At 39.4% G+C, this 25930-nt stretch overlaps 1 protein-coding gene across 5 annotated transcripts; it reads left to right on the forward strand.

Moving 5' to 3' along the window:
- Positions 1-1231: 1231 nt before the first annotated feature.
- LOC132202352 (elongation of very long chain fatty acids protein AAEL008004-like) lies at positions 1232-25930 on the forward strand. 5 transcript variants are annotated; one of them, XM_059629209.1, is made up of 8 exons: positions 1232-1582; positions 7593-7639; positions 20328-20397; positions 21724-21914; positions 22148-22228; positions 23608-23664; positions 24021-24476; positions 24947-25930. In XM_059629209.1, the coding sequence occupies exons 3-8, from the start codon at positions 20337-20339 to the stop codon at positions 25103-25105; spliced, it is 1005 nt and encodes a 334-aa protein (XP_059485192.1). In that variant the 5' UTR covers positions 1232-1582; positions 7593-7639; positions 20328-20336; the 3' UTR covers positions 25106-25930. The 5 variants fall into 5 exon arrangements, with proteins under 5 accessions (XP_059485192.1, XP_059485188.1, XP_059485190.1 ...); XM_059629205.1 differs by lacking the exon at positions 22148-22228 and adding an exon at positions 23148-23231 and having other exon boundaries at positions 1235-1582; positions 24947-25617; XM_059629207.1 differs by lacking the exon at positions 22148-22228 and adding an exon at positions 23148-23231 and having other exon boundaries at positions 1235-1451; positions 24947-25617.

Raw genomic sequence — 25930 nt, forward strand, 5'->3', positions numbered from 1 at the left:
CATATTATACTAAATATCAATTTGGCTACAATTTAGTTATGGCGCAAACGAGTTTTATCGATTGATAAAACGATCATATAATTTTTGATTAGAATATCATGAAGATATGACACGCGTCAAGGGCGTTTATGTTTATAGTATCATTTTGCTTTAAACTTTCATATTTTTATCGAGTTATAAAAGATAAAGTTGTCTTAAACAAGACAAAAAAAAAATGAATTATTTTTAATGTTTTTATGCATTTTATAAATTTATTTCTTAAAAATCAGATCGAGTTAATAATTATAAACCACCATAAAATTTAACATCAATTTCCTAGTATATAATGAGTGCTTTGATGCTTATCATTCATAAAATTCCCTTTCACGGACATCTCAATCTTTTTTATATCATTTTAAAGTGCCAGTCATAGTTACTATAATAAAATTCACCAGCCGTGAAATGTTTAGAGCGGCGTGTGCTTCTCAATAATTAAGAAATTCGGTAACGCATGACTCATGTATTTTAATGCGAATTGCAAATTATATATTATTATATTATACAATTAATGAAAACATAATATATATTATGCACTCTGCGAATAATTAATTTGTGTAGCCTTGATCTTGAACAAAACCAAGCGATATCTAGTCCGCTTAGTAAATTTTAATTAATCGTGCGAATACTGGACGACCCTGTGGGAAATACATTGATGCTATAATGTGTGCTAGTTCTCACATGATATAATGGAACGCACACAGCATGCTATATGTGTGTGTACATTATATTGAGGAAGCTTAGATTTGAAATAAAAAGCAATTTTTCATTTCAATTCTTTACATAAAAAGTGCTAAAATTATATTATCACTAAAATTTTTCAAATGATCTAGAAATAGAATAATTATCTGAGGTTTCAAATAGAAATAACTATAGGATTATTTATAATAGCGACCGAGCACATTTCTTTTATTATTTAAAATGTTGGCGGCGTTGGCGCTGGAATGTGAGGCAGGTGTTGCGCCCCGTTTTGCAAGGAGATCAAACTAAAAAGACCGGTTAAAGGTTAATTAATCTGCAGTAACCGGTGCTTCCTAGGCCAATCTTATTGAATTAACTTGAATAAAATAGTGAGGCGGAATAAACAACCTATTCCTCAGTTTAATCATGGATGGAAGTGAAAATAGAAGGCATGAAACTTGTGACGAAACAAAGCCACAGCAGGCAAGAAAACCGGTCTGTGGTGGGCAGGACCAGAACCGGTAGACGAAATTAGTCGTTCAAGCGCATCCCCACCGACGAGTCTCAAATTCGCCGCTCTCAGCACTCACTTCCGGCTGTATTAATGTCGTTCCGTGGGCGCGCGTGATCCCGAGTAGCTGCTGGAGCTGCGCGAAAGGCCGTGCCGACGTTGACGGAGCCGCCGGAAGCCGAAGGAGCCGAGCTCTCTGTCTGAGAGCTGCAACCACCCTCAGGTGCGAATTCGCCCGGTCGACGTTGACCCCGGCCACGCCCCTCACACCCAAAGCGACCTGACTGCGAATGTGGCCGTCTCTAGTCGCCCCTGAAATGCTAGTCTGACGCGGCCGGTGACTTAAATTGACAGGTAGGACTCGGAAGCGCCAACCTTTTGTGTCTGAAAGTCCACTTTTCCGGCATGAGGGCGCAAAACGAGGGGGGCGGGGCGGAATTCCCGGCCGCACGAAGGCCGCCCGTCGTTCTCGCCGCCGCAGCTTTTTTTCGGCAATCGATTCGTGTGTGGCGGGCACTTCTTGCTTCGGCCACTTTTTACTTTCTGGGTCAGCAGCCACTTATTCCTCTTCTTCTCCACCATCCATTCATTCGAGTGCGGCGGAGTGAGAATGTTAAAAAAAAAAAACGCTCAGGTGAAATTCATCCTTTAGCCGGCCGAAATCGCAGCAGCTGATGACCCACAGCCGAGGGCCGTTGCTTCGGTTTCTCTTTAATTTTCGCTGGCCAACTTTTGTTTTCTCGTCGAGTTGAGTCATCTGATTCTATATCTCAAGACTTTTTGCTGATAAAATTATTTATAAAAAAGTTTCAGACAAAGCGGCTGGCCCCTGTCCACTTGAACGTACGATTATAATATATCAATTCCGAACCAGCGTTCCGCCTGTTTGATTGTGTTGACGTCGTGATTAAAAAAAAAAAAATGGCCTGATGTATATTTCGCGCAGGAAATAATGTGTCATTATATTGCTGAAAACTCCATTTGCTGCAGTGGAAAAATACAATGCTATTGTGGGGCAGGAAAATTTAAATTTATTTATTATTTATTTTGAATTTCTCTGCAGCTAAGAAATAATTATTCTTTAAAAGTTATCCTTACGTGAATAATAATTAATTCTTTATTTGGAAATAGTAAATAATTATAAATCAAATTTAATTCCATAAATCAATGTTAATTAATAATGTGAAATTGATAGAAGAACGCTCAGCGTCACGAATAAATAATCACGAAACATCCTCCTTCTTACTTTTGGCCAATCCGGTGATCAGAATATCAGGCGACTCTGTAAAGTGCCAGTGAAGTTTGTTTCACAAGCCGGATTATTTTGAAAATATTGCTTCTGCCGCTTGTAGACACAACCACGATTGCGTTTCGGTACACAAAAAATTTCTCTGCCGACCTGGTGCGGCATAATTTAAAATTCGCTTTGGTGATAGCGGCGGTGAGCAGTGACCTTAAGCAGGTCATTATCACAGGCTGATTGCCGTTGCATAATAACCAGGCGCACCGCGTGTCGAATTTTTAAAATGCCACCAGCCCCAACACAAATACATAATATCAAGAGAATTTGCATAATATTTGCGTTTTTACTGAGGAAAGGATAATTATTTTCCGAATTGATTTAAATCGTATAGGGCTCGCTTTGATTTTAATCTAAATTATATACATAACTGAGAATTGTTGCGAGTTATTTATAATTTTAATTATATCTTATTTGTGGAAATTTTTACTTTGCACTGACGTCGTTTGTAATGATTAAACATCCTAAGTGCTCAAATTTACAAAAATGTTCAAAATATTTAATTTTGTCACAATTTCTATTATGTTTGTAAAATACTGCAAAAAGAAAAGTGTTTTTTTTCCTTATTGTAAAATAAGTCGTTTTAATGAAATGAAAAAAACCTTTAAAGAAACAAGAAGAAACACAATTCTAAACAAAAAACGACGGCTTTTAGTTTCAGCTATGATTTTTTTTTTATAGAAATCAGCAGAATTTTTTTATGAAAGAATCTTGTTTTGCAGCAATGTAATCATTAAAAACAAAATATTAATAATTAAGAAAATTAATTTTCGAACTATTAGATATTTAATAAAATTTTACTCTTGTAAAAGACGTTTTTTTTTAGATCAATCGTTTGTCAAAATCGTCTAAATTTAAAAATGAGTCGATATATTCTCATTAAAATTTCAATTACAATTCCTCAAATAATATTGTAAAAATAGGTTTTAATTTTATCTTGTAGTTTTAAAAACAAACCAAAAAAAAATACTGCAAATAATATTACATATATTTTTTGACATAATATTATAGGAAAAATTGGTTTCAATTTAAATTGTTTAAAAAAAATGCAAATAATAAATATTATTACAAATGCAAATGTTTTTTGTAAGAATTATTGGAGAAATTGGTTTTTATTTAAATAAAATTGTTGTTGAAATGAAAAAAAATTGCAAATGCTACAAATTTTTTTTTTACCAATATTAAAATCTAATCTATGTAAAAAAAAAAGAAGTAATTTGACACTTTTTTTTCCATAAATTTGCACATTTTACTCGTATTTTTTCTGCTTAAAAATTGCGAATTTTTAGTTTCAAATCAATTTTTTTTTATCCTGGTCATATTGCAGAGGTAAAAGTGAATAGAGGAAAATCTACCGTATCGATCCGACGATCGCGTTCACTTGTTGTGCTCGTTTGTTTTCGCATCTCATGCAGGTGCGAGATGACCACGCGTAAATGGAGGGCAACGAGCTTTAGAGAGGTAGGCGAAATTCCGTTGCTGCGAGTGGCAGTAATAATAATTTATGATTCAACTTTCTTTCTTTCGTTCTTTCTTCCTCTGCGTTTCTTCCACCGCTTTGGCAAACGCGGCTGCTCTCGATTCGGCAGGTGAGTTACTGACCGACTGAGAGCGCCTCTCCGTCAGCCGCTAATTACCGGTGAATGGAATTCAAAATCCTAACGGACCGGCCGGTTTTCTTTTAATATATAATTTGAAAGCAAAAGTAGTGGGGGCCAAAGCGGGCGAGGTCGTGCCGCGGCCTCAGTCTGCCGCCGAGATGCTGGCCCTCCGCGTCTAACCCGTCGCTCCCTCGGCCCGACCGCCACCACCACCACCGTGAGTCAAACCCCCACCCCCTCCCATGCACACACTCACATGCATGCACGAGAGAGCCGGGGAGCACCATCGATCGGGGGTGTCACGGCCGCGGTGGGTGTGGCGCCGACGTCAAACGCCGCCGCCGCCGTCACGTGAGCCACTCTGACGTCAGCGGCCAGGTGCTCTCCCCTGGCAGCCCTCGCGATCAAATCCGCCTGATTAGGACAAAAAAAAAAACGAACCGCACTCGGCAATTATTTGTATTTGCTCCGACGATCGATCCAACTTCTCCACCCCGTGGTGATTGGCACAATTTTTAATCTCTTCTATATCTACTACTAAATTATTGGTAGGATTTTTTTACGAGTTTGTATAGATTTTTGTAGAAATATACGTCGGGTGTATTTTGCAGTTTGGAGAATCGCCTGATTTTACTGTGTTCTGAGTTTTGGTGAGATAAACTTTAAATTAAAACGATTAGCTCCGGGATTAATTGTAATCAGAATTTATGCTTTGGAGATACGATGACGTTTTTAATCAGTTACGCTTGCCGTTTGCTTTGGTTCTATAAAACAAAATTAAATTTTTCATCACTAGCGTTGTCATTAAGAGGATCTGCAGAAGTCAAATAAAAAAAATTAAAAACGTCTGAAATTATCAATCTGTAATTAATAATAAAAAAACGTTCAAATCCTAAATTAAAAATTCCAGCACGGGTCACTGTTATGAATGCTTTTAAGATCAACAACCTTTCTTTCATCTTGGCACGACATTTTTTTTTTGCGGATCATCTCTCAAGACCTTTAAAATTTAACTTTTAACGATGACACGAAAATTCTTTACACTGCAGAAGATGTGCACTTTTTTTCTAACAGCCTTGATTTTATTGAATTTTGTGCGGCTGTGTCAACTTCAAACTTTATTCCGCTCTGGTTTTAATATGCTTTTGCCATGCCATGCAAGTCTCTCTCGACTTGTGGAAGTTTACTTTTTTTGCATGCGACAAACACACACGTGCGCTGGAATGATGTTTTTCGCTCTCCGAGGGGGGCCTTTTTACTCGGAATGCAGCGTCTCCTTGTTTAATTATGCTAATGAAAATCAATTACTCAATCAGACGGATTTTTTGCAAGATAAGCCAGGATTTTGGCTCGCGGAGCGTTTTTACATTTTTAGCCTCGCCACCTGCTGCCTTTTCGCGTTGTCTTTTTGTCTGATCTAGCGGGTCTGTCACCGAAAACATTCTCCATTTCCAAACAAGTTTCCTTTGGCCCAAAATTAACGACCAGACAAATTTCGCAGGTGGTGAACTTTGTTAGGAAGAATAGGACGAGGAAGAAAAATCGCCATAAAGTGCGATGAAAAGAATTCTCCGTTGGGATTTTCCGGCTCTTTCGAGACAGTATATTTGCGTAAATCATTTTTATGCAATCGCAATTTACACTAATCCTGCGAAAAAGGAATTTTTGCAGAAGGCAAACACGTGTGGGTCCGTTTCCTTATATATTTAGAGAGGGGTCAACAAATGGTGTAAGTCACACACCTTGGCAAATATAATTCCCCACAATAACCTTTCTGAAGGAGATCCGCTCGCACCCAAAACAGTTTGACAACTTTTTTGTCTCACCTTCGAAACTGTCTTCACTGGAGTCACTGGCTTCAAAACGTTGACATAAATCAAGATTTTTCAGTATAGTTTTTTTCTATTCTTATTTATTTTAAAGCTTGTTTGCCTTGATCAAATTCTATCCTGTATATCAGAACAAAAGTTATCCTATATACAATTTGAATATATGGCGATTTTTATTTACAATAAACAACTCAGAAAACCCATCTAGGAGAAGCCGACTTTAAATTAAAAAATGACCTCAACCGTTCAATTCTACTACATTTTAAATATGTTTAATTTTTTTGCGGATGTTTTAAGTAAAATTAAATATTTATTTGCCGCAAACAAATCGGTTTGTAAAAACTCGTATCAAACTATTTGAAAGCATAAAATGGAAATTGAGTTATTTGTTTTATAAACAAACCTATTAAATATTCATTTTAACTTGTAAATATTAACTTCCATCCATTATCGCACTGCATTGTTTACCATTCGACCCTGCGACCCGCTGCTATAATTGTAATACACTTATTTTCATCATGTAATTTATCTTATCAGCTTGTCGTGCGGTCAGCCATTCACAATCAGTGAATGGACATTCAAATTTAAAAACATATACGATTTTTCGAAAGGAAACTTTTTTGCGGCATATTCTTTTGAGGTTTCCGTTGAAAATTAATCTTGAGTCGGATATCCAAGGGTTTGCTGCTGTGAAGTAATGAAACAAGCCATTAGCGATGAAACGCCCTTTTGTACTGATAAACGGTCCCAACTTGTAAGGATTTCCCCTCGAGATTGACTAGATAATCGCGCCGGTTTAATTTTCCGTAATCTCTTGCCGCTGTAATTAACGGCTGCTCATAAAAAAAACTGCGGGGAATTTCTCTTTGTTGCACAACAAAAAAATCACCTGACAATTTCTGGGAATCGGTGAGATTTGTTACATTTAGCGCGCATCACTTTTATGTGAAATCATTGTGCTGCAACCGCTGCGACCACCGAATTTTTTATTTCCGTTGACACGTCTGGCTTTGCGCAATATATAATAATTTCGTGCTGATCGAGTTTGTTTCCACTTGCGAGGTGAGAAGGAAAAATAACGACGTGCTGCGATGGCGCCTCTCGAATCACCTCAAGTACGTGTGCGCCGGTAATTTGGGCCGGGACTTGAAGGCTTATGTCTCTGTTAGTCATGGAGTGCTAATCTTATCAGCCGGCGGGTGAATACTCGCGAGAGGAATGCGACCGCAGTGTTTCAAAAAGTGACAGGGACTTACACTTTCATTTAGGTCAAATTTGGTCCACAAATTTTTGTTATCAAAATTAAATTAATTTTAGTATAAAAAAAGCATAAGATGTTATTTATTTTCTTAATGATTTTTTCTGGGGGGCTTAAATAATTATAACTAAACTCATAAATTAGAAAAGCGAAAAAAAAACACCACCAAAATTTGGGTTTCTACATTTTAAATTTAAATGAGATAAATTTTGTTTGGAGAAGTTGACACTCGAGGAGATGATTATGGAAATGAAGAAATCGGGCTTTTCCTCGTTAAATTTGTGTAATTTTTAAATTTTGTTTCATTTATATTTAATGCTAATTTGATCTGCAATCGAAAAGTATAAAAGTTTAATTGCTTCCGTGATTGTTGCAGGTGTTCTCTTCTTACTCCTCTCTCGGCCTGTTGCTGCAGTCAATTAGGTGAGTGCTTTTATTTACTTCCACACCAACACGTTCCCCATTGTGGTCCTCGTCGGTACCGCCTGATGGCGCCACCGTGCGGCCGCTTCACGTGGTGTGCCATTGCGTAACCTTTGGGGGGCACGTGGTACGCGAGCCAAAAGTAAACAACGCGATGATGGGCCTCTCGTCTGGCCCAGTGACCCCGATATCCATCTTCCTGAGTGAAAGTGTCGCGCAATCCGCTGCCCCTCCATTGTTGGACATTGCAACAATGCCTCGCCACGCCATTCATTCCAAAACCGACTCTTTTCTTTGCACACCCCCGCAATACCTTCCGCGCGTTGTTTCAAACCTGGACCGCGGTACCTCGCGTCTCGTTTGAAATTCGGCGGGAATTGCGAATTCATGCAAAATTGCGAGCAAGATATTTGTAAAAGGCGACGATTTTCTTTGATTTTCTCGGAAGTAAAGTCACAAATGAATTAGCAAACTGTCAAGTGGTTTGCAAAAACACGCATAAATTTTACACGTCTTGATTTTAGAAAGTTATGTAGCGAAAATACCACTGACCAAGCACGTTGTGTTTTTTTTTTACATATTTCAATGACCAAAGTATGATTACTTCAATGATACTTTCAATTTATCAGATAAAATATTTCAAATATCTTTTCATTGGATAAATTAAGGGAATGCGTTAAATGTAACCAAATTAATAATAGCAACCTTTGAATTATGTAGAGAACATTATGTCATTACGAAGAGAAATTGTATTTGGAAAGAGTTTTCGAGCATTTTCCTCATTCAAGTGCTCAACAATTTGCTTGATCTTTCACTCTTGCAGGTTGGATGGGTGGGTATTGGATAAACGGAAGATCAAAATATTTGCAGATACTTGAAAACTTTCTAATGAACGCGACGGCGGCGTCAGTGAATCGCTGCTGACCTTACGATTGCTTAGCTTAGGGAAACACAAATCTATTATCAAGTAGCGGCGCTCGCAGAAACATTTCATAAAAGATTCTTTTCATTTCTGAAATCAAGCGTGACTGTGATTATAAGAGTTGGAATCGAATAATTATGGCCAATTACCCGGATTTAAAACACGTGTTGACCCGACCTGTTAGCAAAGAGAGCTTTTATTAAAAGTTGAGCGCTTTTGCTTTCATGGAGAAATGCCCTGTGCCAGCCTGGGGAACTAAAGAAAGAAACTATTAGTATTATAGATTCATATTTATAAATAAACTAATTTTCCCTTTTCTTGCAGCACTTTTGTCATTGCTGCCATTATTAAAATAATTGATAAAATTAATGATAAAATCACTCTGATGAGACAAATTCATTGAGTGGTTTCATTGTTTTTTCGGCATCATAAACTTTAATTGCCCATTACCAACAAGCTCAATCAATAAAAATAAATGTGAGCAATAAATTACTAAATGAATTAAAAAAAATGCACCGACGACCTTATTGTTAGTATAAGTGAAGAAACTCTTCGTTGCTCAACAACAAAGGGTTTTTACGAGTTTCTTTTTCCCAAGTTAAAAGAAAAACGAATGAGCAATAACAGGAAGGTAATGTGGCGTGCGTCAACAGCTGGATCTGTGTGCGCTCTCGAGATCTTGCCTGCGACGCTTCGAGGAGGTGCAGCCGTAGCTAGAAGTGCCGCAATCAGCCTGGCCAAGGTTCCGACAGCGGTCGACCTTTGACTACGGAAAATCATTCAATGGCGAATCTATTGCTTCCTATGACCGCATTTGAATGCCGGCCAATTCATTATAATAGACAATAGCAGAAAAAATTGCACGCTAATTAATCATTTGCGCACCTGAATCGGCGTTTTTACACTTCCGAGATCGACGGACCTTGCAAAGCGACTGCACTCGCAGACTTGTCTATTTTTAGCACCTTTCGCATTATGAAAGGAAAATGTGTGCGTGCGTTCAAGTTAACTGGCCCCGAGAGAGAAATCCACCTGCCGCGACCGGTGCTACTTGAACCTCATTTTAAAGGAAAGCTTTCTTCATATGCATGTTAAGAAATATAAATAATTTATCCGTTCGGTGCATGCAATTGGGGCTGATCGGCTGTGAAATCAGATGATTTTATATTTCACCTGTAGTCGGCGCGATCGGGTGACATAACTAGCATAATATTCACGCCCATCAGGGTTTCTTTCTTTTTTTCTTTCTTTGTTTCGACCTGAGTGGAAAATCACTCAGATAATATTTTATTCCAGTGCTGCTGTGACCCTGAAAGGATGCGGTTTTTCCTCCCGACTGATTCACCGTTTCTAGAATTTTCCCGTAGACACGCGTTGTATAATTATTGCAAATGATCATTTAAAGCCCGTTTGTATTGAGATGCAAGTCCAGACTGGAAATTAATGCCTGCGTCTATTATTCGGAGCACACAAGATTATTCGCCTCCGATAGTCGCCTTTGACGGCGGCAGTTGCTATTCCGCCGCGGCATGAGATGCATATTTTCTATTCACTTCCTACACGCAAAGCAGAGCTTGAATTGGGAATCGCAGCTCGGCTGCTTTTGTTACACCAAGGATTTTTTGCTTGGCTTGCGTCAAGGCTTCCTGGATCGGCACGAAAAGTGGCAAAAACTATACCATTTGCTTATTTGACAAGAAAAAGACGCACCAGGATGAGCTGTGCAAAATCTCTGCATCGTCACAAAACTAATTTTCGCTGCCGTAATTTGGCGTCCCTCATTCGAGGAAAATGAAAAAAAGGGATACAATCAAAGTTAATGTTTGCCGGGGTCAAAAATCTTTTCTGCAAAATTTTTTCTCACAGCAGCCAAAAATAAACCATCACAAACGTGAATGATGTCAGCAAAAAACATCAATTTTTTAATGGAATTCATAATAATTGTGTGGTTTCTCCGAATACATATTTACCTTGCCTGAAAATAATATTAAAATTAATTCTAAATATATCTAAAAAAAATTCAAAATTCTCTTCTATAAAAGAAAATGTACGCTTCAGAACTCTTGGCTTGTCAAAATCACGATCCCATGAATTTTAAATGCATCTATTTTTATAAACCTCTAAATTAAAAATAATGATTAGCTCTCAGAAGAAGAAAATTGCTAAGGATGTGATAAATTTGGTTCCTATCATTTAATACATTCAAGGCTGTCACACTCGGGCTAGGAAATAAGATTATCTTCGGTTCTGAATCTTCCATTCGAGCGACCGAAAGTGCGTTTAAAAATTGTAAAACTCGCGACGCGAAACTAATCGGAAGGAATAACATTCTTTCAGCAGTGAAAAATGAAATGACTGCCGCAGCTTCCGCGACTTTTTGCTGCAACGAGATTTCCCAAAGCCGCGAATTCGGCGAAGCGCGCGTGACGAATTAAATTGTGTATACCCGCAAACAATGAGAGGAAGATTATCACGAATCAGCAGAGTGTAAAGCTTTGGAGAATTATAATGAAGCTCACATTTTTATATCTCGGGGAGTGATCGTTTAAAAATCAAGGCTGCAGCAGCACTTTGACGATGGTCAGCCTCCGCAAAAAAAAATTTGCCAAATGAGCGCAGTGCGAAAATCTCATTATTCACATTTTTCAAGATCCGCATTATTTTCTGAAGGTGACATTGCCGAATTCAAGAGCAAAAAAAGCAATTCAAAATCTCCTGCATCACGGCGAAAATTATTACTATTTTTTTCTTCTTCAGGTAGTTCAAAATTAGTCCCTCTCATCAGGTGCAGCGTCATTAATGTGCTCGATTTTCCTTCTTTCGCATACGCGCTGTGATCGTGCAATTATACTGAGTTGCGAAGAGTAAATATATGAGAATCTGCGCGACCCTTGGCACTGGTCACCCACCTGAAGCCTTGCAGCGAGCCTTGACGTCGAAGAGAGAGATCGTCAATCCGAGTCCGTCGGCCGCACAAAGGGGGCGTGAAACAGCATAAAAAGCGCGTGGAAACCAGGCAAGAGCTGTGTTCGCCGGAATTAGCGAGTGATTGTGCGAAAAGCAGAGATGAAAAAAGGCGAACCTTGAACGAGCGTCATTGCGTCTGACCGAGAGCAAAAAACGAGTGCAAACAGAGGAGCACACCTGCGACAAAAAAGGACGTCAGCGATGGAGAGATGCGAATTGACGTGGCCGACAAAGAATAAGAAGCTGATCCGTCAGCGGACCTTGCACTTGTCTCTCCCAGTGTCAAATTTGTGCCTGTTCATTTTTGACGCACACTTCCCTGTGTGTGTGGTTTCCTCTGTTTTGACAGGGGGCGGCAATTTTTTATTTTTTTTTTATCGCGGAAACTTGAATGGTCATTCGATGATTCGCAAAGGTCCTTTATTTATTGATTAGGGTCGGCCAAGGCAATAAAAAAGCTCCTGGAAATAGGACATTTTCTAGGGTGACTGACCAAGCAAAACCACAAATCACAATTAATAAGCATTTTTTTATAACGAGCTTTGATTTCCCGCGGAATAGAAAACTGACGAAAGAAAGAAAAAACGACAAACAATACCACCGAGAAAATTCCTGCGAACGAGGCCTTCAAAAGATTGGTTGTTAATGCGTCATAAAAGACAACTGTGGTTGAATTGATGTCTTTTTCTCAAATTATAGTTTGCAAGCAAAAAATTCTTTTCCAACTGTGTCCAGAAAACCCGTTCGAAGGCGAAAAAGTCAAATATTTAGAGATGCCTCCATTCAATTCCAAACAAGTAAAAACCCACTAGTCTTTTTCTTTTAAAAAGCCCTTCTAATTTTTAAATAAGCAGTAAAGCTCTTACATTTTTTGAACACAACATCTAACCAACCTTCCAAATGTAAAACTTCATTTTGGTTTTAATGGTAATTTTTACATCCCAGAAACGAAAACATGCCATTTTGGTTTGCAAATATGTTAATAAGAGGGACCTATAATTTCAGATAAAAATTCCAAGTACTTTTCCGGGAAATTGGATTTTCGTATAAAAAAGTATATATTTAAACAAATTCGGAGGAATTTTTTCGCTCGGTTTTAGAAATGCACGACTAATTTCAATTTTAAAAATAAACATGTACACTTTCATTTGTTATCACCTGATTCTTGAATGTCAATAACATTCCTAAAGTTTCATAACTGCATTACTATATAAACAAACCAGGGGACAAACGAACATAATTCAATTAATTTTAACTGCCAGCAATGAATGAACTGGCTCATTTGAACGAGCCTCATAAACAATGCACCGTTTATTTTTTCACTTTGGATTTGCTCCGGATTGTACGCGGTCGTAAAGCAATCGAGCCAGCAGCACATTGGAAACGGCGCGAGTTTTATTGACGCCGAGAAGGTTGCTCTGGGCACCGCACTTTTTTAAAAGTTCAGGGCTGAGCGTGCACTTTTATGGGTTACGTCGCTTCATACTAGGAATTCCAAGTAGAATGATGTAAATTTATTTGCTTTGAACAAATTTGTGATCTGACGCAGATCTTCTTGTTCTCGACAAACATGGTGACGTCACGGCTCCAATAGCCATGGGAGATTCGCGATGTTTGTGTCGGACGAAGAAAAAATTAAAATAACGAGTGCGTGCTGCTCCGAAGCAAACCCTTTGGGAATCCCGCGTCGCCAACATTTGCAAACAATCGGACGGCCGAATTCAATGAATGTGAACCGAACTAAGCTGATGGTTGTTCTCAGACCAGTGACTTTTAATTATCGACAGGCAAAATGCACGACTCACTTCCCTGATGTGGCATTTGGCGACCGTTTCTAAACGCACCGACCAAAACCATCAATCGCACCGAAATGAATAAAAAAGAAAATAATGCTCAGCCAGCGGATCGCAATGCGCCTGCTTCTTGATTGTTGTCGAAGCGACGACAATTTTTTATGGTGAATGCCAAAGAATTTCTAAATTTGAAGGAATTGTTCTCATGTGCAACTTGCACCACCCTCGGGAACTGAGGCTTTTAATTTTTGCCAAATTTAACCTGAAATGCTAAAATGAATAAAAAAAAAAAACTATTGAAATTTAGGCTGAAGATGTACAAATTTTGCCTAATTCAAAATTTGCAATGTAAATCAAATTTGATTTATTTTATGTATACAAATCGAAAGAACTAAATTGGCAAAAATTATTTGCCCTTCTGAAGAACCCAAGTTTAGAATAATTTGCTCACCAACTTTAATCAAAATCTGGATGCTTCACTTCAAACATGTAATTTTTGAGCCTGAATAAGAAGTGATAAAATAAATAATTCATTGCAAGTGCAAATGACTCTTTTCTTAGAAACAAGGTTAGCAAAAATTTGTTAATTTAAATTTAATGAGTGAACGTACTCTTTGTTTTCCCTCAACTTTCCGCTTACGCGACCTTAAAAATTGGTACTACAAACCTTTGTTCAGTCTCATAATTTTACCGCGAATATTGTAAACTTGGTGTGCATATTCTACTACCCTTGGATACTTTTGAACGAGCAATAATTTTAGCAAATTTTGCTTCATAAAATCTATGAAATTCGAATTACATTAAAAATTTTAAAGTATTCATTCCAGTACAATCTCAGCTCCTGAATCTTCTCTCTCCAGAATATTAATTCTCGACTCTTAACTCTAAAACGCTGTTGGAACCGTCACGTCTCCAACCAGCTGATGAGCAAAACAAACAAAATTACCAAACTGCAACCTTGGTCTAAAAATAATTTCTGGAAAAATATTTGTTCAAACAAGAATTGTAAAAACTTTTATCAGATTTTAAATATTTCCAAGACGGATTTATTTTCTTAATTTTTTTTTTTGTCTCTCGTGATTAATTAAATAATGTACCATCTGCGGCAGCGAATTTTGGCCGTGGGCGGATCAAGAGAGCTAATTGCCTCTTCTCACTCGGCGGCGGCGGCTGCGTTTCGGCGGTGCATTTTCATTATGTAATTGGCGGTGCGCGCGCGCGCGGCTGAATCAGAGCAGCGCAGGAGGAAGTGAAATCACAAGGAATTTGTGAGCTAATTGAAGCAGCAGCAGCAGGGAAATTAAAAGAGACTCTGTATACGCGCCGTGTGTGTAGAACTAAAGTTTGCCGCTGCTGGTGTTACCACATCGATTTGTGTTGATATAATTTTGTTGCCGTAACAACGGCAGCAGCAGCCCGGCCAGGCCCGCGCGCTGCACTTCTATATACACGGCAGGCACGTCTGACCACTTTCACTTCGCTCGCACTGCATTTCTCCTGATGCAAGCCAGCCTCATGCTCTCGTCGCAAAGGGTGGCTTTTTTCGCGTGGCCGTCTCAATTTTTTCTTCCTCATTAGAATATCTCGCAAATCCAACTAACTCAAGTTTTATTGTTTCGGAGTCAATAAAATTTGTAAATAAAACTCTAAAGGTTGCAGTTCTTTTACAGCGGCAATTTAAAAACGTTGCCAATGCAATTATCGCTTCAAAACTCAATGCAATGTCGTGGTCACTTGAACAATTATGGAGAATTCGTACCTCGGCCCATCGTTTCCTTGAAACAGAATTGATAACGTGACTCAAAAACGTATAAATTTTCTCGGGGCCAAAGAAAGTAACCCTCGACGAGAGGATGGTTCATGAAATTGATATGTATCGCAAGTCGCATCTGCAATTACTGCTTGGAAGCAAATTCCGTGTTTTTATTGGATTTCATTTGGCGTGTAAAGGCCGAATATTATATCGACGGAGAAGAGTTCTTGCGTGAAATCATTTCAAGTACGTGCGCTCAAAATTTTGCTGAAACCTTTTGCAAGTAATTAAACGTTCATGCTCAGTAAGCACCTCGGAAGATAATGTGCGTGCATGACCAGCATCCTGCCTGCGTCTGCGATTCGCGAGGAAAATGAAAAGTGCACCTTCAAGTGCACAATTCTCAAGTTTAAACAATTGCATCAGAGTTTTTTTGTATAAGTAAAAGGCAAAAATTGCACAATTTTATTGCAGCAAAATGACTCGAAAATTCGTTTCGTTCAATTCATTAGTTATTTATAATAATAAATTACATTGCTTTCTCAAACATTACTTTCAAAGAAAATAATCATAATCGCAAAACTTGCATAACCAAGCATAATTATATTCTCTAATTATCTTCCAGCATTGTTTCGCAAAATGAACTTAATTCCATTGCCTTCAACTTAAAATTTGGAAAAAAAGATACATTTTTTCATCACCTTACATTACGGTGTAGACTTTACAAGTGCTTGAACCACTCAAGGCCACCAGGGTTGGCCAAAAACAAACAAATCGGATGGAAAAAAGTGACAGAACACGCATCAAGCAAGAACAATTATTTGATAAACGGATCGCGCGCGCGTCTTTTAGTTTGAACATTGAGTTGAGACACTCGAGTGGGACAACATTGGCGCGTTTTTGCTCAAACCTTTGTCCACTCGACAATAGCTTTGATTGCGTCTGTAGCTCTTCTTATTTATCATTTACACCCATTAGGTGCTGGATTTTTCCATCGTTTTTTGAACTCGCTTGACGTCAGTTGTCATCAGAGAGAGATCCGGCAGCATGACCAGCATGATGCGCGCAATTTGATCATTGTGTGTGCACTTCTTCTTCTTCTTCGTATTCCGCGTCTCTGCTCTCAAGAGATGTTACAATCATCATTACTTTTGGCGCGTCGGTAAAAAATATAATTGACGAACGTAAGTCGAGTGCGAAAGAAAGAAAGAGAGATAGATCGGTGACGCTGGCAAAAAAAAAGGAGGAGGATGGAGTGCCTCGGGTGGTGCGCCTTGGCCTTCATCCGAAAATAGCCACCCCACTCGCGAAACTGGACACGTTCGTTCCCGACCGGGTACGTACCTGGCTGGCCAATTTGTGAGCCAGTTTTTAAGTGGTTGACCGGATTATTCAACTTTCGCTGCATCGAATGTTAAAAATGCAAAGAGGGCAATGTCAGTTTTAATTGAATAAACATTAAATTGTACTTAAATTTTCTTATCGATACAAAAAAAAATATAGTATTTTTTTTATTGCTTTTTCACGACAAATTATTTTGAAACGCGAAGATAAGTTTGATTCGGCAAATTGGGAGTTTTTGTATTTTCTTTACTTATTCTTGTGGCAATTTTAAACTTTATTGCACAGCAAATAATATTGTGATATGATCTATTAATGCTGCTTGTTGCAAAACCTTTCTTCTCTTTTTCAATTTTTTGTATCGGCTGAGAAGAATAAATAATAATATTCAAGAAAGACCAAAGAAAAAATGGAGAAAAATCCCAGATCAACGATGATCTTACTCATGGGATTATTCAAAGCAGCGAATTGATCTGGTATGGAAAATAGAAGGGCGCACCACAAGAGAAGCCTTGAAAAAATCCCAGCCAAGGAAGGTGCAAAGGTTCAAGCGTGTTTCCCGTCGGGCGCGACATCATTGCACTGAAAAAAAGACGCAGGCTCGAATGAATGGGCGCACGGAATGAAAAAAGGCTGAGGTGTCGGCCAGTGCGTATAATTCGATTACATAAGTTGGCACGCGGCGGAGGATCCATCCCGAGGGACCTGTTGCCGAGCGAGCGAGCGAGCGATCGCCAATATTATCTATCCTAATGCTGGCCTCCGCGGAATGCGATAATATGGAGGCGCTCGTTCACCTAAGTCATGTTCTGCTGTCATAGGCCACAGAGTGAAAGTTTCTCACTCGGCACCGTGCTAACCCGAGGAATCCGCACACTCGCCGCTTTGCTTCCTTTTTCGTCGAGCAGAGTCGATCGAGCCGCTGCTGACAACACGCGGCAAGGTCCACTCTTTGATCAAATAAAAATCCTAAAAATTCAAGAATCTTTGCCTTGAGTTCTTTGAATAATTTTATTCGAGTTTTCAATATTTAAAATATAGTTTCAATTTTATTTCAATTTAATTTTTAATGTAATTATTCTTCTATGAGAGACCAAGGAATAGGATACAATAATTAGTTATTTATTTGTGAAAAAATTGATCTGAATTAAATTCTTTTCGAAATTTCTGGTTTAAAATTATTTTTGGAAGTTTTCTTGTGCTTCATTGAAAATAATTATTTATCAAAAAAATTATTGAAAATGTTAATAAATCCTTTTTTTTTATTCTTTTCATTATGCATTGGAACGATTTTAACAATGGGGTCAATCTTAATAATGTTGTTCAATTATTGTACCTGAACTAACGGTAAAATTGCAACTGCACATTTTAAACTGCATCCGTTGATCGTCATATAGTTACAAATAAATACAATTAATTCCAAGGAGATCATCAATATAATTGTGAGACGTGTGAGACGGGAAGTCCCGCGTCGGAAAAGCGCCTCTCTCAAACCGGTTCGCCATCCTATCTAGCAATTAAACGAGCTAGAAACGCAATGAGGACGTTGTGTGTATTATTTTTTCATCATTTTCGAAAAAGGAGCTGCGTCCTTGGTATCGCGCAAGATAAGAGACGAATTTGCTTTTGTTGTCGTGACGTAACTGATAAATAAATTGACTCGATTGATCGGCTGCTTGGCTGGCGGGGAAATAAATAGGAAAGCTGAGCGGTGTGTGTACAGTGCATTCGAGTTATGGCTCGAGTCCAAAATATCCTCGCAAGACGCCCCGAGCCAATGCGACAACCGCAGTGTGAGCAACACTGAATCGCTGATGCGACCAAACAACGCGCACGCAAAAGGCTGACACTTAACATTCCAGCAAAGTGCTGCGCGATATTTTGGGACAAAATGTCTCTTCCAACTAACGAAATGAATAAATTAATCGGGACACAAAAATCTATTGCACCCTCGGGCGTGAATAATTTGCTCAGAATTTGCCACCTCTACCTCTACTTTAATTCATGGTGATTTTAATTTAAAATCGGCTTTTACTCGATGGGTTTTGTGATTTGATTATTGTTTTAGAAAAAACAATATCCTGCTCTACATGTTTCAGCTGCAGCCATAATTCATGAGCTATGAAATCATTTTGACAAGAATTAGTACAAAAATCAGTATTTTTATTAAATTTTTTTCCCAAATTAACACTTTTTTGCCTTTTTTGTGAAAAATTATGCAAAGAAAAATATTATTTAAAAAATTTGTTTTTGTACTAATTCTTGTCAAACTGATTTCATAGCTCATCAATTGTGGCTGCAGCATAAACATGTTCAGCAGGATTTTGTTTTTTCTTAAACAATAAACATGCCACAATCGAGGAAAAGCTGACTTTAAATTCAAATCAACATGAATCAACCCTCGATAGTGAAACTCTACTACAAAATCTATTTTAATTGTTGATTTTTATCAACAAAATAATACATGATTGGGTGTCTATTTTATTTATTTCCGACGCACAAACGATGCTTTTTAATTTTTCCCAAACACTCTGATGCCTTTTATTAGTTTTGTCTTTTAAATTTTATCTTTTATCTAAATCGCGTTTATATACAAATTTGTCCTTCATCCAAAGGCACCACTTGAATTTCAATTTTTTTTACCAAGGTGGTCAACTCGCGCTCAAGATTAAATAAATAATCCGATCGCTATGAGAATACTCTATTTGCCAAAGCCGGATGTTTACGCAAGCAGAAAAACGAAGGAAGTTGACGTTAATGGAAAATAAATCATAACATAATCCGGAGTTTCCCAAGTAATTAGCTGATTTATCCCATTTTTTCTGCTATTGCAACATTTGCAACATTTTTTCATTCAAAGCGCATCATTTTTCCAATAATAATAAGAAGATAGAAAATCATGTTCTATAATTACGTGCGTCATGTAAAAATGAAGGTTGACAAATGTTTTCCCACAGGCTTATTATTAATTCATTCCGACGCGTATATTTGTACTTAAAAATAAAAAAACCAGCATCAAATGAGGTGAAATTTCAAGTAAAACATTGGCATAAACAATCGATTAGAAAATAATGACTCGCCAAAATGTCACACATCAAAAATGAAATTGGTCAATTCACTGTCAAATCGCCTCGGGGGCAGAACGCAAAAGAGAAAATGCCGAAAGAGGCGGCTTTGTGCGTGTGCGTCCGACCGAAATCAACAATTAACGCAAACGTCTGCGGCAGTTCGGCGACAAACTGGGCAGAATCGGATAAAAAAAAAACAATTGTTCGGATAATCAGCCGAAATTATTCATTCTCCCGCGCTCCACTTGCAGGCCGAATGGGACGCGCAGTGGCCTTTCTTTGGGTGCAAAGAAGGTACTTGTTGACGTCGGGGGTTTTTCAGGATCACGGTCAGGCGGGCAGCGCCGTGCGTCGGTGCCCCCTCCACGCCGCGCGCGGCGCCGTTTTTGCAGCGCGGGCCCCGCTGATATAGGCGGCCCCGCGGTGGTAGGGGCATTAATATAGCGTCGGCAGCGCGCCGACTTTCACTTGGTTTTCTCGCGGCAGCCGCTCACTCGCTCACTCGAGTCCTCTTCTGTCAGTTCGTTCGTCGACGGTCCCGGGACGCCGTGGTCCCTCTGGATACCGAAGCACGTTTGCACCCCCAAAACCCTCCGAAATCGAACACAGGTACGTAGCCCGCACCACGGCCCTTCGAGGACGAATTCGGGCACGAATTCCTCGGCGGCCCCCGCGAAAAGAGGCGCGAAACGCGCGTCGACGGTGAAAGTGTTGCGCCACCGCGGCCGCGGCGAAAGTGCTGCTGCAGGATCCCCTTACACAGGCGGGCGGGCGGGTGGGCTGGCGGGCGTGGAAAGAAAAAGCACCAGGGTTAACAGTGTCCGTGTGTTTGTGTGTGTTGCAGATCACAAGCATGGCTCACCTGCTGTACCAGGGGCTCGAGGCCTTCAATGACTTCTTCGCGCGACACGGAGGTAAGTTGGAATATTTTTGTTCAAAAATGTTAAAAATGGAAAGAAAAAAAACACATTCAAATAAGTTTTACTGTAAAAATTTCCAGAATGCTCAAGTTTTTTATAATCTAATTCCCCTAAATTCCATTTATAACAGATTTAAATTATTAATTATTATAATCATTATTTACGTTTTATTTTTTATAAGAAAATTTTAAAATAGTCAAATTCCTGAAACTCCGTTTTAAAAGATGAAAATAAAAATGAATAGAATTTTTTTGTATTACTCTTCGCGTTTTTTTCTAATAAAAATGCAATGAATTTTAAATTTTAACAGGTCAATTTTTTGCACAAAAAATTAAGTTAATCATAATTATTATATTCCTCCGAGTTGAATTTTGCGTCGGCCGAGCTCGCCGCGGAGACATGAACGGGCGGTTTTTGCGCCTCGTTTGCGAAAATCGCGCGTCGCAAGCACAATTAGAAATTGCATTACGCGGATGACTGGGGAAAAGTGCGATGAAGTAATTCGAGTCGAGTATATTCTTGCGCCCGCGATTGTTTGAACAGCCATTCAGGCGGCTTTTATGGCGAGTGCGTCGAGTTTCTCTCTCGCCTCCTTTGCAATCTGTATGCCCACTTAAATCCACCTGACGCCGCTGGCCAGCGCGCTCGCTGAATTGGCCGCACCGACCGACATTGCGTCCTCGCAGACGCGATTAGCTTTTAATCGGTTCGTAATTGCCGCGTGCATTTGGCAAACCGCGGCAAGCAAAATATACATGGACAAAGTGGTACTTTTGAAAATGTGTGGCAAAGCTGCGGTGTTGGAAAATATTTGAAAGTGTCGAATAAGTTTTTATTAGCAAAAGTTTATTTCTGGTCATTTCACGCCGGTTCTAGAAATTTAAATTTTTTTATTTCTCTATTTTGCAAATATGCACTTGAAGCTTTCAAGATCGTTTGTTTCATTTCCTGTAAATAGCAAATTTCATTCCGAGCAATTTCCTATGTAACAATTCCAAACAAGTCAACTCCCTAGGCTTTGATCTTCGAGCAAACAACTCGGATTAATTAAATATATACAAAGCCGGTCGTTGAAGTTCCCGTACAGGAGCCGATCTCGTTTTCCGCACCACCTTGCCAACGGTGATTCACTTCGGAGGTCGATCTATGTCCGCACTCTTTTCCCTGCTCATATATTATATTTATATAAATATATTTTCATTCCTCCTTACATGCAAAAGATGTAAGGCCGCGAGCATTCTGGAAAGAAAGCAAGGCCTTGCGCGCCGCGAATTGTGAGACAACCTTGACCAAAAATCTCTCTCTCGTGCTTTCCGACAGATCAACGCGTCAAGGGCTGGTTCCTGATGAGCTCTCCGCTGCCGACGCTCAGCATCTGCCTGTCCTACGTGTACATCGTCAAGGTGCTCGGCCCGAAGCTGATGGAGAACCGCAAACCGTTCGAGCTGCGTCGCGTGCTCATCGCCTACAACGCCTTCCAGGTGGTATTCAGCACGTGGCTCTTCTACGAGGTACGCAAAATTCCACTTTTCATTCCACCCCTTCAACCCCGCGCGCAACGTGGTTTGTATGGATAAAATTTGCAAGAAATTCGCACAGTCCACCTTTTCTTTTTTCATCCAACTCCCTTTCTCACACCCCTCTCGTCTCCCTTCTTCTTCTGTCTCTCTTCTTTCCTTGATTGACAAATTGAATGTGTCGGTCGCGATCCACTAAAAGTAAGTGTCGTGTTGCCCTTTGACAGTGCCTGATGGGTGGTTGGCTGTTCCATTACAGCTACAGGTGCCAACCTGTGGACACCTCTGACAATCCCATAGCCTGGAGGGTGAGTCACCGCCGTCGACGATGCCAAAATCGATTCTAACCCAACTCACAATCCATTCATTAAAGTTTCAAATTTGTCTCAATTAACTCGTAATCTGTACAGATCCATATTTTTATTCGCGCGGATGAGGACGGCTGTTGCTGCTTTCACTGTCGCGAGGCCGCTTTTATATGTGACTAATCCAGTTTATTCCGCACTCACCGTGTTCATTTTTTTTTTATCAGTGTCGCGAACTTTGTGTTCTTTAGTTTTATATAATTTGATATATTAATTATTTGTGTCGTTTCTTGTGACTAATCCCGAGACGGTGGTGTGATCTATAGTCGTTGCCTTGATTTATACCGACGAGAGGCCCCTCGCCCAGACCGACCCTTAGCAGGAAAAAAGTGAAAGGAGCAGTGCGCCTGCTAATTGGCAAACAATCGACACCAAAAGAAGGATCGAAATAGGAGTGTACAAAAGGGAGACGAGAAAAACATGCAAAAAGAATAATCAATTTTTTAACTTTTTAAACTTAAGTATATATTTCACTCTTTCCTGAAGAAAATTAAAATTATTATTCTCATTTGAATTTAGTATTAATTATTATTATTATTTTATATAAATTCATCTCTTCCTCCCTTCTGTACTACCCTTTTGAGAATCTCTCCAATTGGCCAATTTTAGCAGCGCACGTAATCCTTCTTTCTCTTTCCGAGGCTGCGGTCGGTGTATTTTTTTTTAAATCCCTCCTGTCGTTTCTTCATGTCTCACTGCACACTGCACCATCCCCCTCCAAAATCTCGCATAATCAGAGAAAAAGTGGACTGACGAGCGAAACCTCTTGTTTGTGCACCTATCAATGAACGAATCTGAACCATGTTGGCGCGGTGACCAAATTGAGGCAATCACTATAAACGGGCGAATTATTTGATTACAGCTGGGTATGTCGGGATGGTTAACAGGAGACTATAATTATCGATGCCAACCGGTGGACTATTCCAATAGCGCTCTTGGAATGAGGGTAAGGACAACTTTGACCCCCGACCACTAACTAAAAAACAAAATCCAGTGTCAGTTGGCTCGAAGTTCTCAAAAACTTCCCAACTCGATTAAACAAATTTTATTAAAATCAATTAATCTATTAGTAGTGCATGCTTTACTTTTTTTTATATTCTACTAAAGATGGGCGTGTATTTTAATTTTTACATTTTACTTATTTTTACGTGTCCATTTCGCTTCAGCAAACTATGATATTTTTAATCTTGACTAAGTACCAGTTTGCTTTTACTTTTCGTGGCGCCGATTTTTTGTGTCAATAATCCCACTTTCACGGTCGGACGTGGATAAAAAAAAACTTTTTTCACCGATCTCAAATTAACTTGAGCGCATTTTTCCAGATGGTCCACGCCTGCTGGTGGTATTACTTCTCCAAATTCACAGAGTTCTTCGACACAGTGAGTATATTTGATAATATTTGCATTGCGCGCGCGCTGACCCAGTTCGATCGGCCGCGGACTCGTCATTAACGATTCCGTCCGTGTTTCGTGAAGCAAGAGTGGCGCGCGACAGTGTTTGATAGCTCGACGATATTGTTCTTTCACAAATGCACTTTACATTTATTAGGATTGGGAAAGAGGAGGAAATCAAACGCCACGGCGAGGAGAAAATTAGTCTCCGCAGTCTGATTCATTTTTAATGCCCATTGAAAAAAAAAGTAAAATCTGTCGAGCTGTCATGAAAGTATTACAAAATTTGATTGAGTGTTAATTTTTTTGCCGTTTCACTAATGAAAATTTGTGAAAAATTTCAGTTCTTCTTTGTGCTGCGCAAGAAGAACCAACACATCTCGACCCTGCACGTGATTCACCACGGCTGCATGCCCATGTCAGTGTGGTTCGGAGTCATGTTCACGCCCGGCGGCCACAGCACCTTCTTCGGCCTGCTCAACACCTTCGTGCACATCATCATGTACTTCTACTACATGGTCGCCGCCATGGGTCCTCAGTACCAGAAGTACATCTGGTGGAAGAAGCACCTGACCACCCTGCAAATGATCCAGTTCATCGGCATCATGACCCACGCGTTCCAGCTGCTCTTCGTCGAGTGCAACTACCCCAGGGCGTTCGTCTGGTGGATCGGCATGCACGCCGTCATGTTCTTCTTCCTCTTCTCCGAGTTCTACAAGCAGACCTACAACGACGGCACCAAGCGGTCGGGCGCAAAGTCGCTTGCGGCCTTTGCCAAATTCATCCCCTGCAACCTTCAAGTGAGCCCCCGACTATTCAATCAAATTAATTATTTAATGACAAAAAATTCATTTAAACAACAACAAAAGTTTTAAAATGAAATTGGGGAAATTCTACGTTTTCCTAGATATTCTTTTTGGGCTTCTTATAAATATTTAAGCTTATTTTTCTACATTACTTCAAATTTTTAAGTAAAATTTTTCTAAATTGCTGGGGTTATTTAATTTTCTTGTTTGAGGCCATAATTCTGCAATTTGCAACTCTTAAATTTTAATATTTCACCTCCAATTAAAGCCGAAACTAAAGTTCTATGAAATATTCTCAGCAAGATCAGTGAATTTGTTTTGAATGCATCATTTTTTAGTAAAAGTTCTCCAAATTAAATCCAGTTGAATTGAAATTTTTTTTGTATGAAAATTAAAGAATTAATTTGAATCTAATTTGTTTTTCGATTTTAAACTAATGATTGTTTATGTTTCTTTATCTTTAGATGGACAAACTTCACCAAAACGGCCACGCCACCAACGGCCACGCGAACGGCCACGCAAAGGCAGTGAACGGACACGCCAGTTCGTACTACGGAGACCTGCCTCCTGAGCTGAGGCAGAGGACGTCGGAGGCGGCGGCCGTGGTTGCCGGCGGCAACTGAGGCGGCCAGCGGCGGCCAGTGTGCTCGAAGCTCTCAGGACTCTTGTGTGCGTGCTGGCTCCTCCCCTCGAAGGCGGCAGCTGGCTTGTGATAGGGACGACGTGGACGGGCCGCGAGGGGAGGACAGACTGGTGGTGCCTCCGTCTGACTCTTAGTGCTGCTGCTGCTTTGCTGTGTGTTTGTTGATTAAATCTCCTCCTCTTTCAGTTGAGTGAGGGCGGCTCTACTGCTGCTGCTTTTATTTTTCTACGCGCGCGCCCTTCACCCAACGTTCGGTTAAGATCGGTGGATTTTTAAAAAGAGCAAAAATTAATCATCTCTCTCTCTCGTTCGCTCGCTCGTTGTTCACGCTAAATTTCAAGAAGAAATTATTGTAAAATTTAAGTGCAAAAAAATATCACTCGCACTCACCATTTGATTGATAATAATGATCTTGTTGTTGTTATTATTATATGAGAATTGTTTGAATTGTTAATTAAGCGACGATCGATGATGACGATGCATTTTTTTTTTCTTCATTTTCACTCCGAAACGAGTTTGTTTGTCTGTCTGCCTGTATGGAGAGAACTAAAAGCTGAAGAACTTGGAACGAAAACTCTGAGATTTTCACTAGTTACATAATCCCCATCCCTCCATGATTGTTTTGATTGTTAGAGCAGTCGGGCGACATTCCATAAAGCCTAATTAATTATTAATTTTAATTAATTGTTTTAGTTGTTTTCTCTCCATCTCAAGTATTTATAAAAGAAGAAGGAACCGTAAAATGACACTGAACAGTTGTACTCGCGATAAATAAAAAAAATGATGATTTGTTGTTCATAATAAA

The sequence above is a fragment of the Neocloeon triangulifer genome, unplaced genomic scaffold, assembly GCF_031216515.1.
Source record: "Neocloeon triangulifer isolate White Clay Creek 2 clone unplaced genomic scaffold, ASM3121651v1 ptg000015l, whole genome shotgun sequence".
NCBI lineage: Eukaryota > Metazoa > Arthropoda > Insecta > Ephemeroptera > Baetidae > Neocloeon > Neocloeon triangulifer.

Coding starts and splice junctions, on each gene's coding strand:
- LOC132202352 (XM_059629205.1), top strand. CDS start 20,337: ATGGCTCACCTGCTGTACCAGGGGCTCGAGGCCTTCAATGACTTCTTC. Junction 23,232..23,607: donor ATAGCGCTCTTGGAATGAGG/GTAAGGACAACT, acceptor GCATTTTTCCAG/ATGGTCCACGCCTGCTGGTG. Junction 24,477..24,946: donor TCATCCCCTGCAACCTTCAA/GTGAGCCCCCGA, acceptor CTTTATCTTTAG/ATGGACAAACTTCACCAAAA.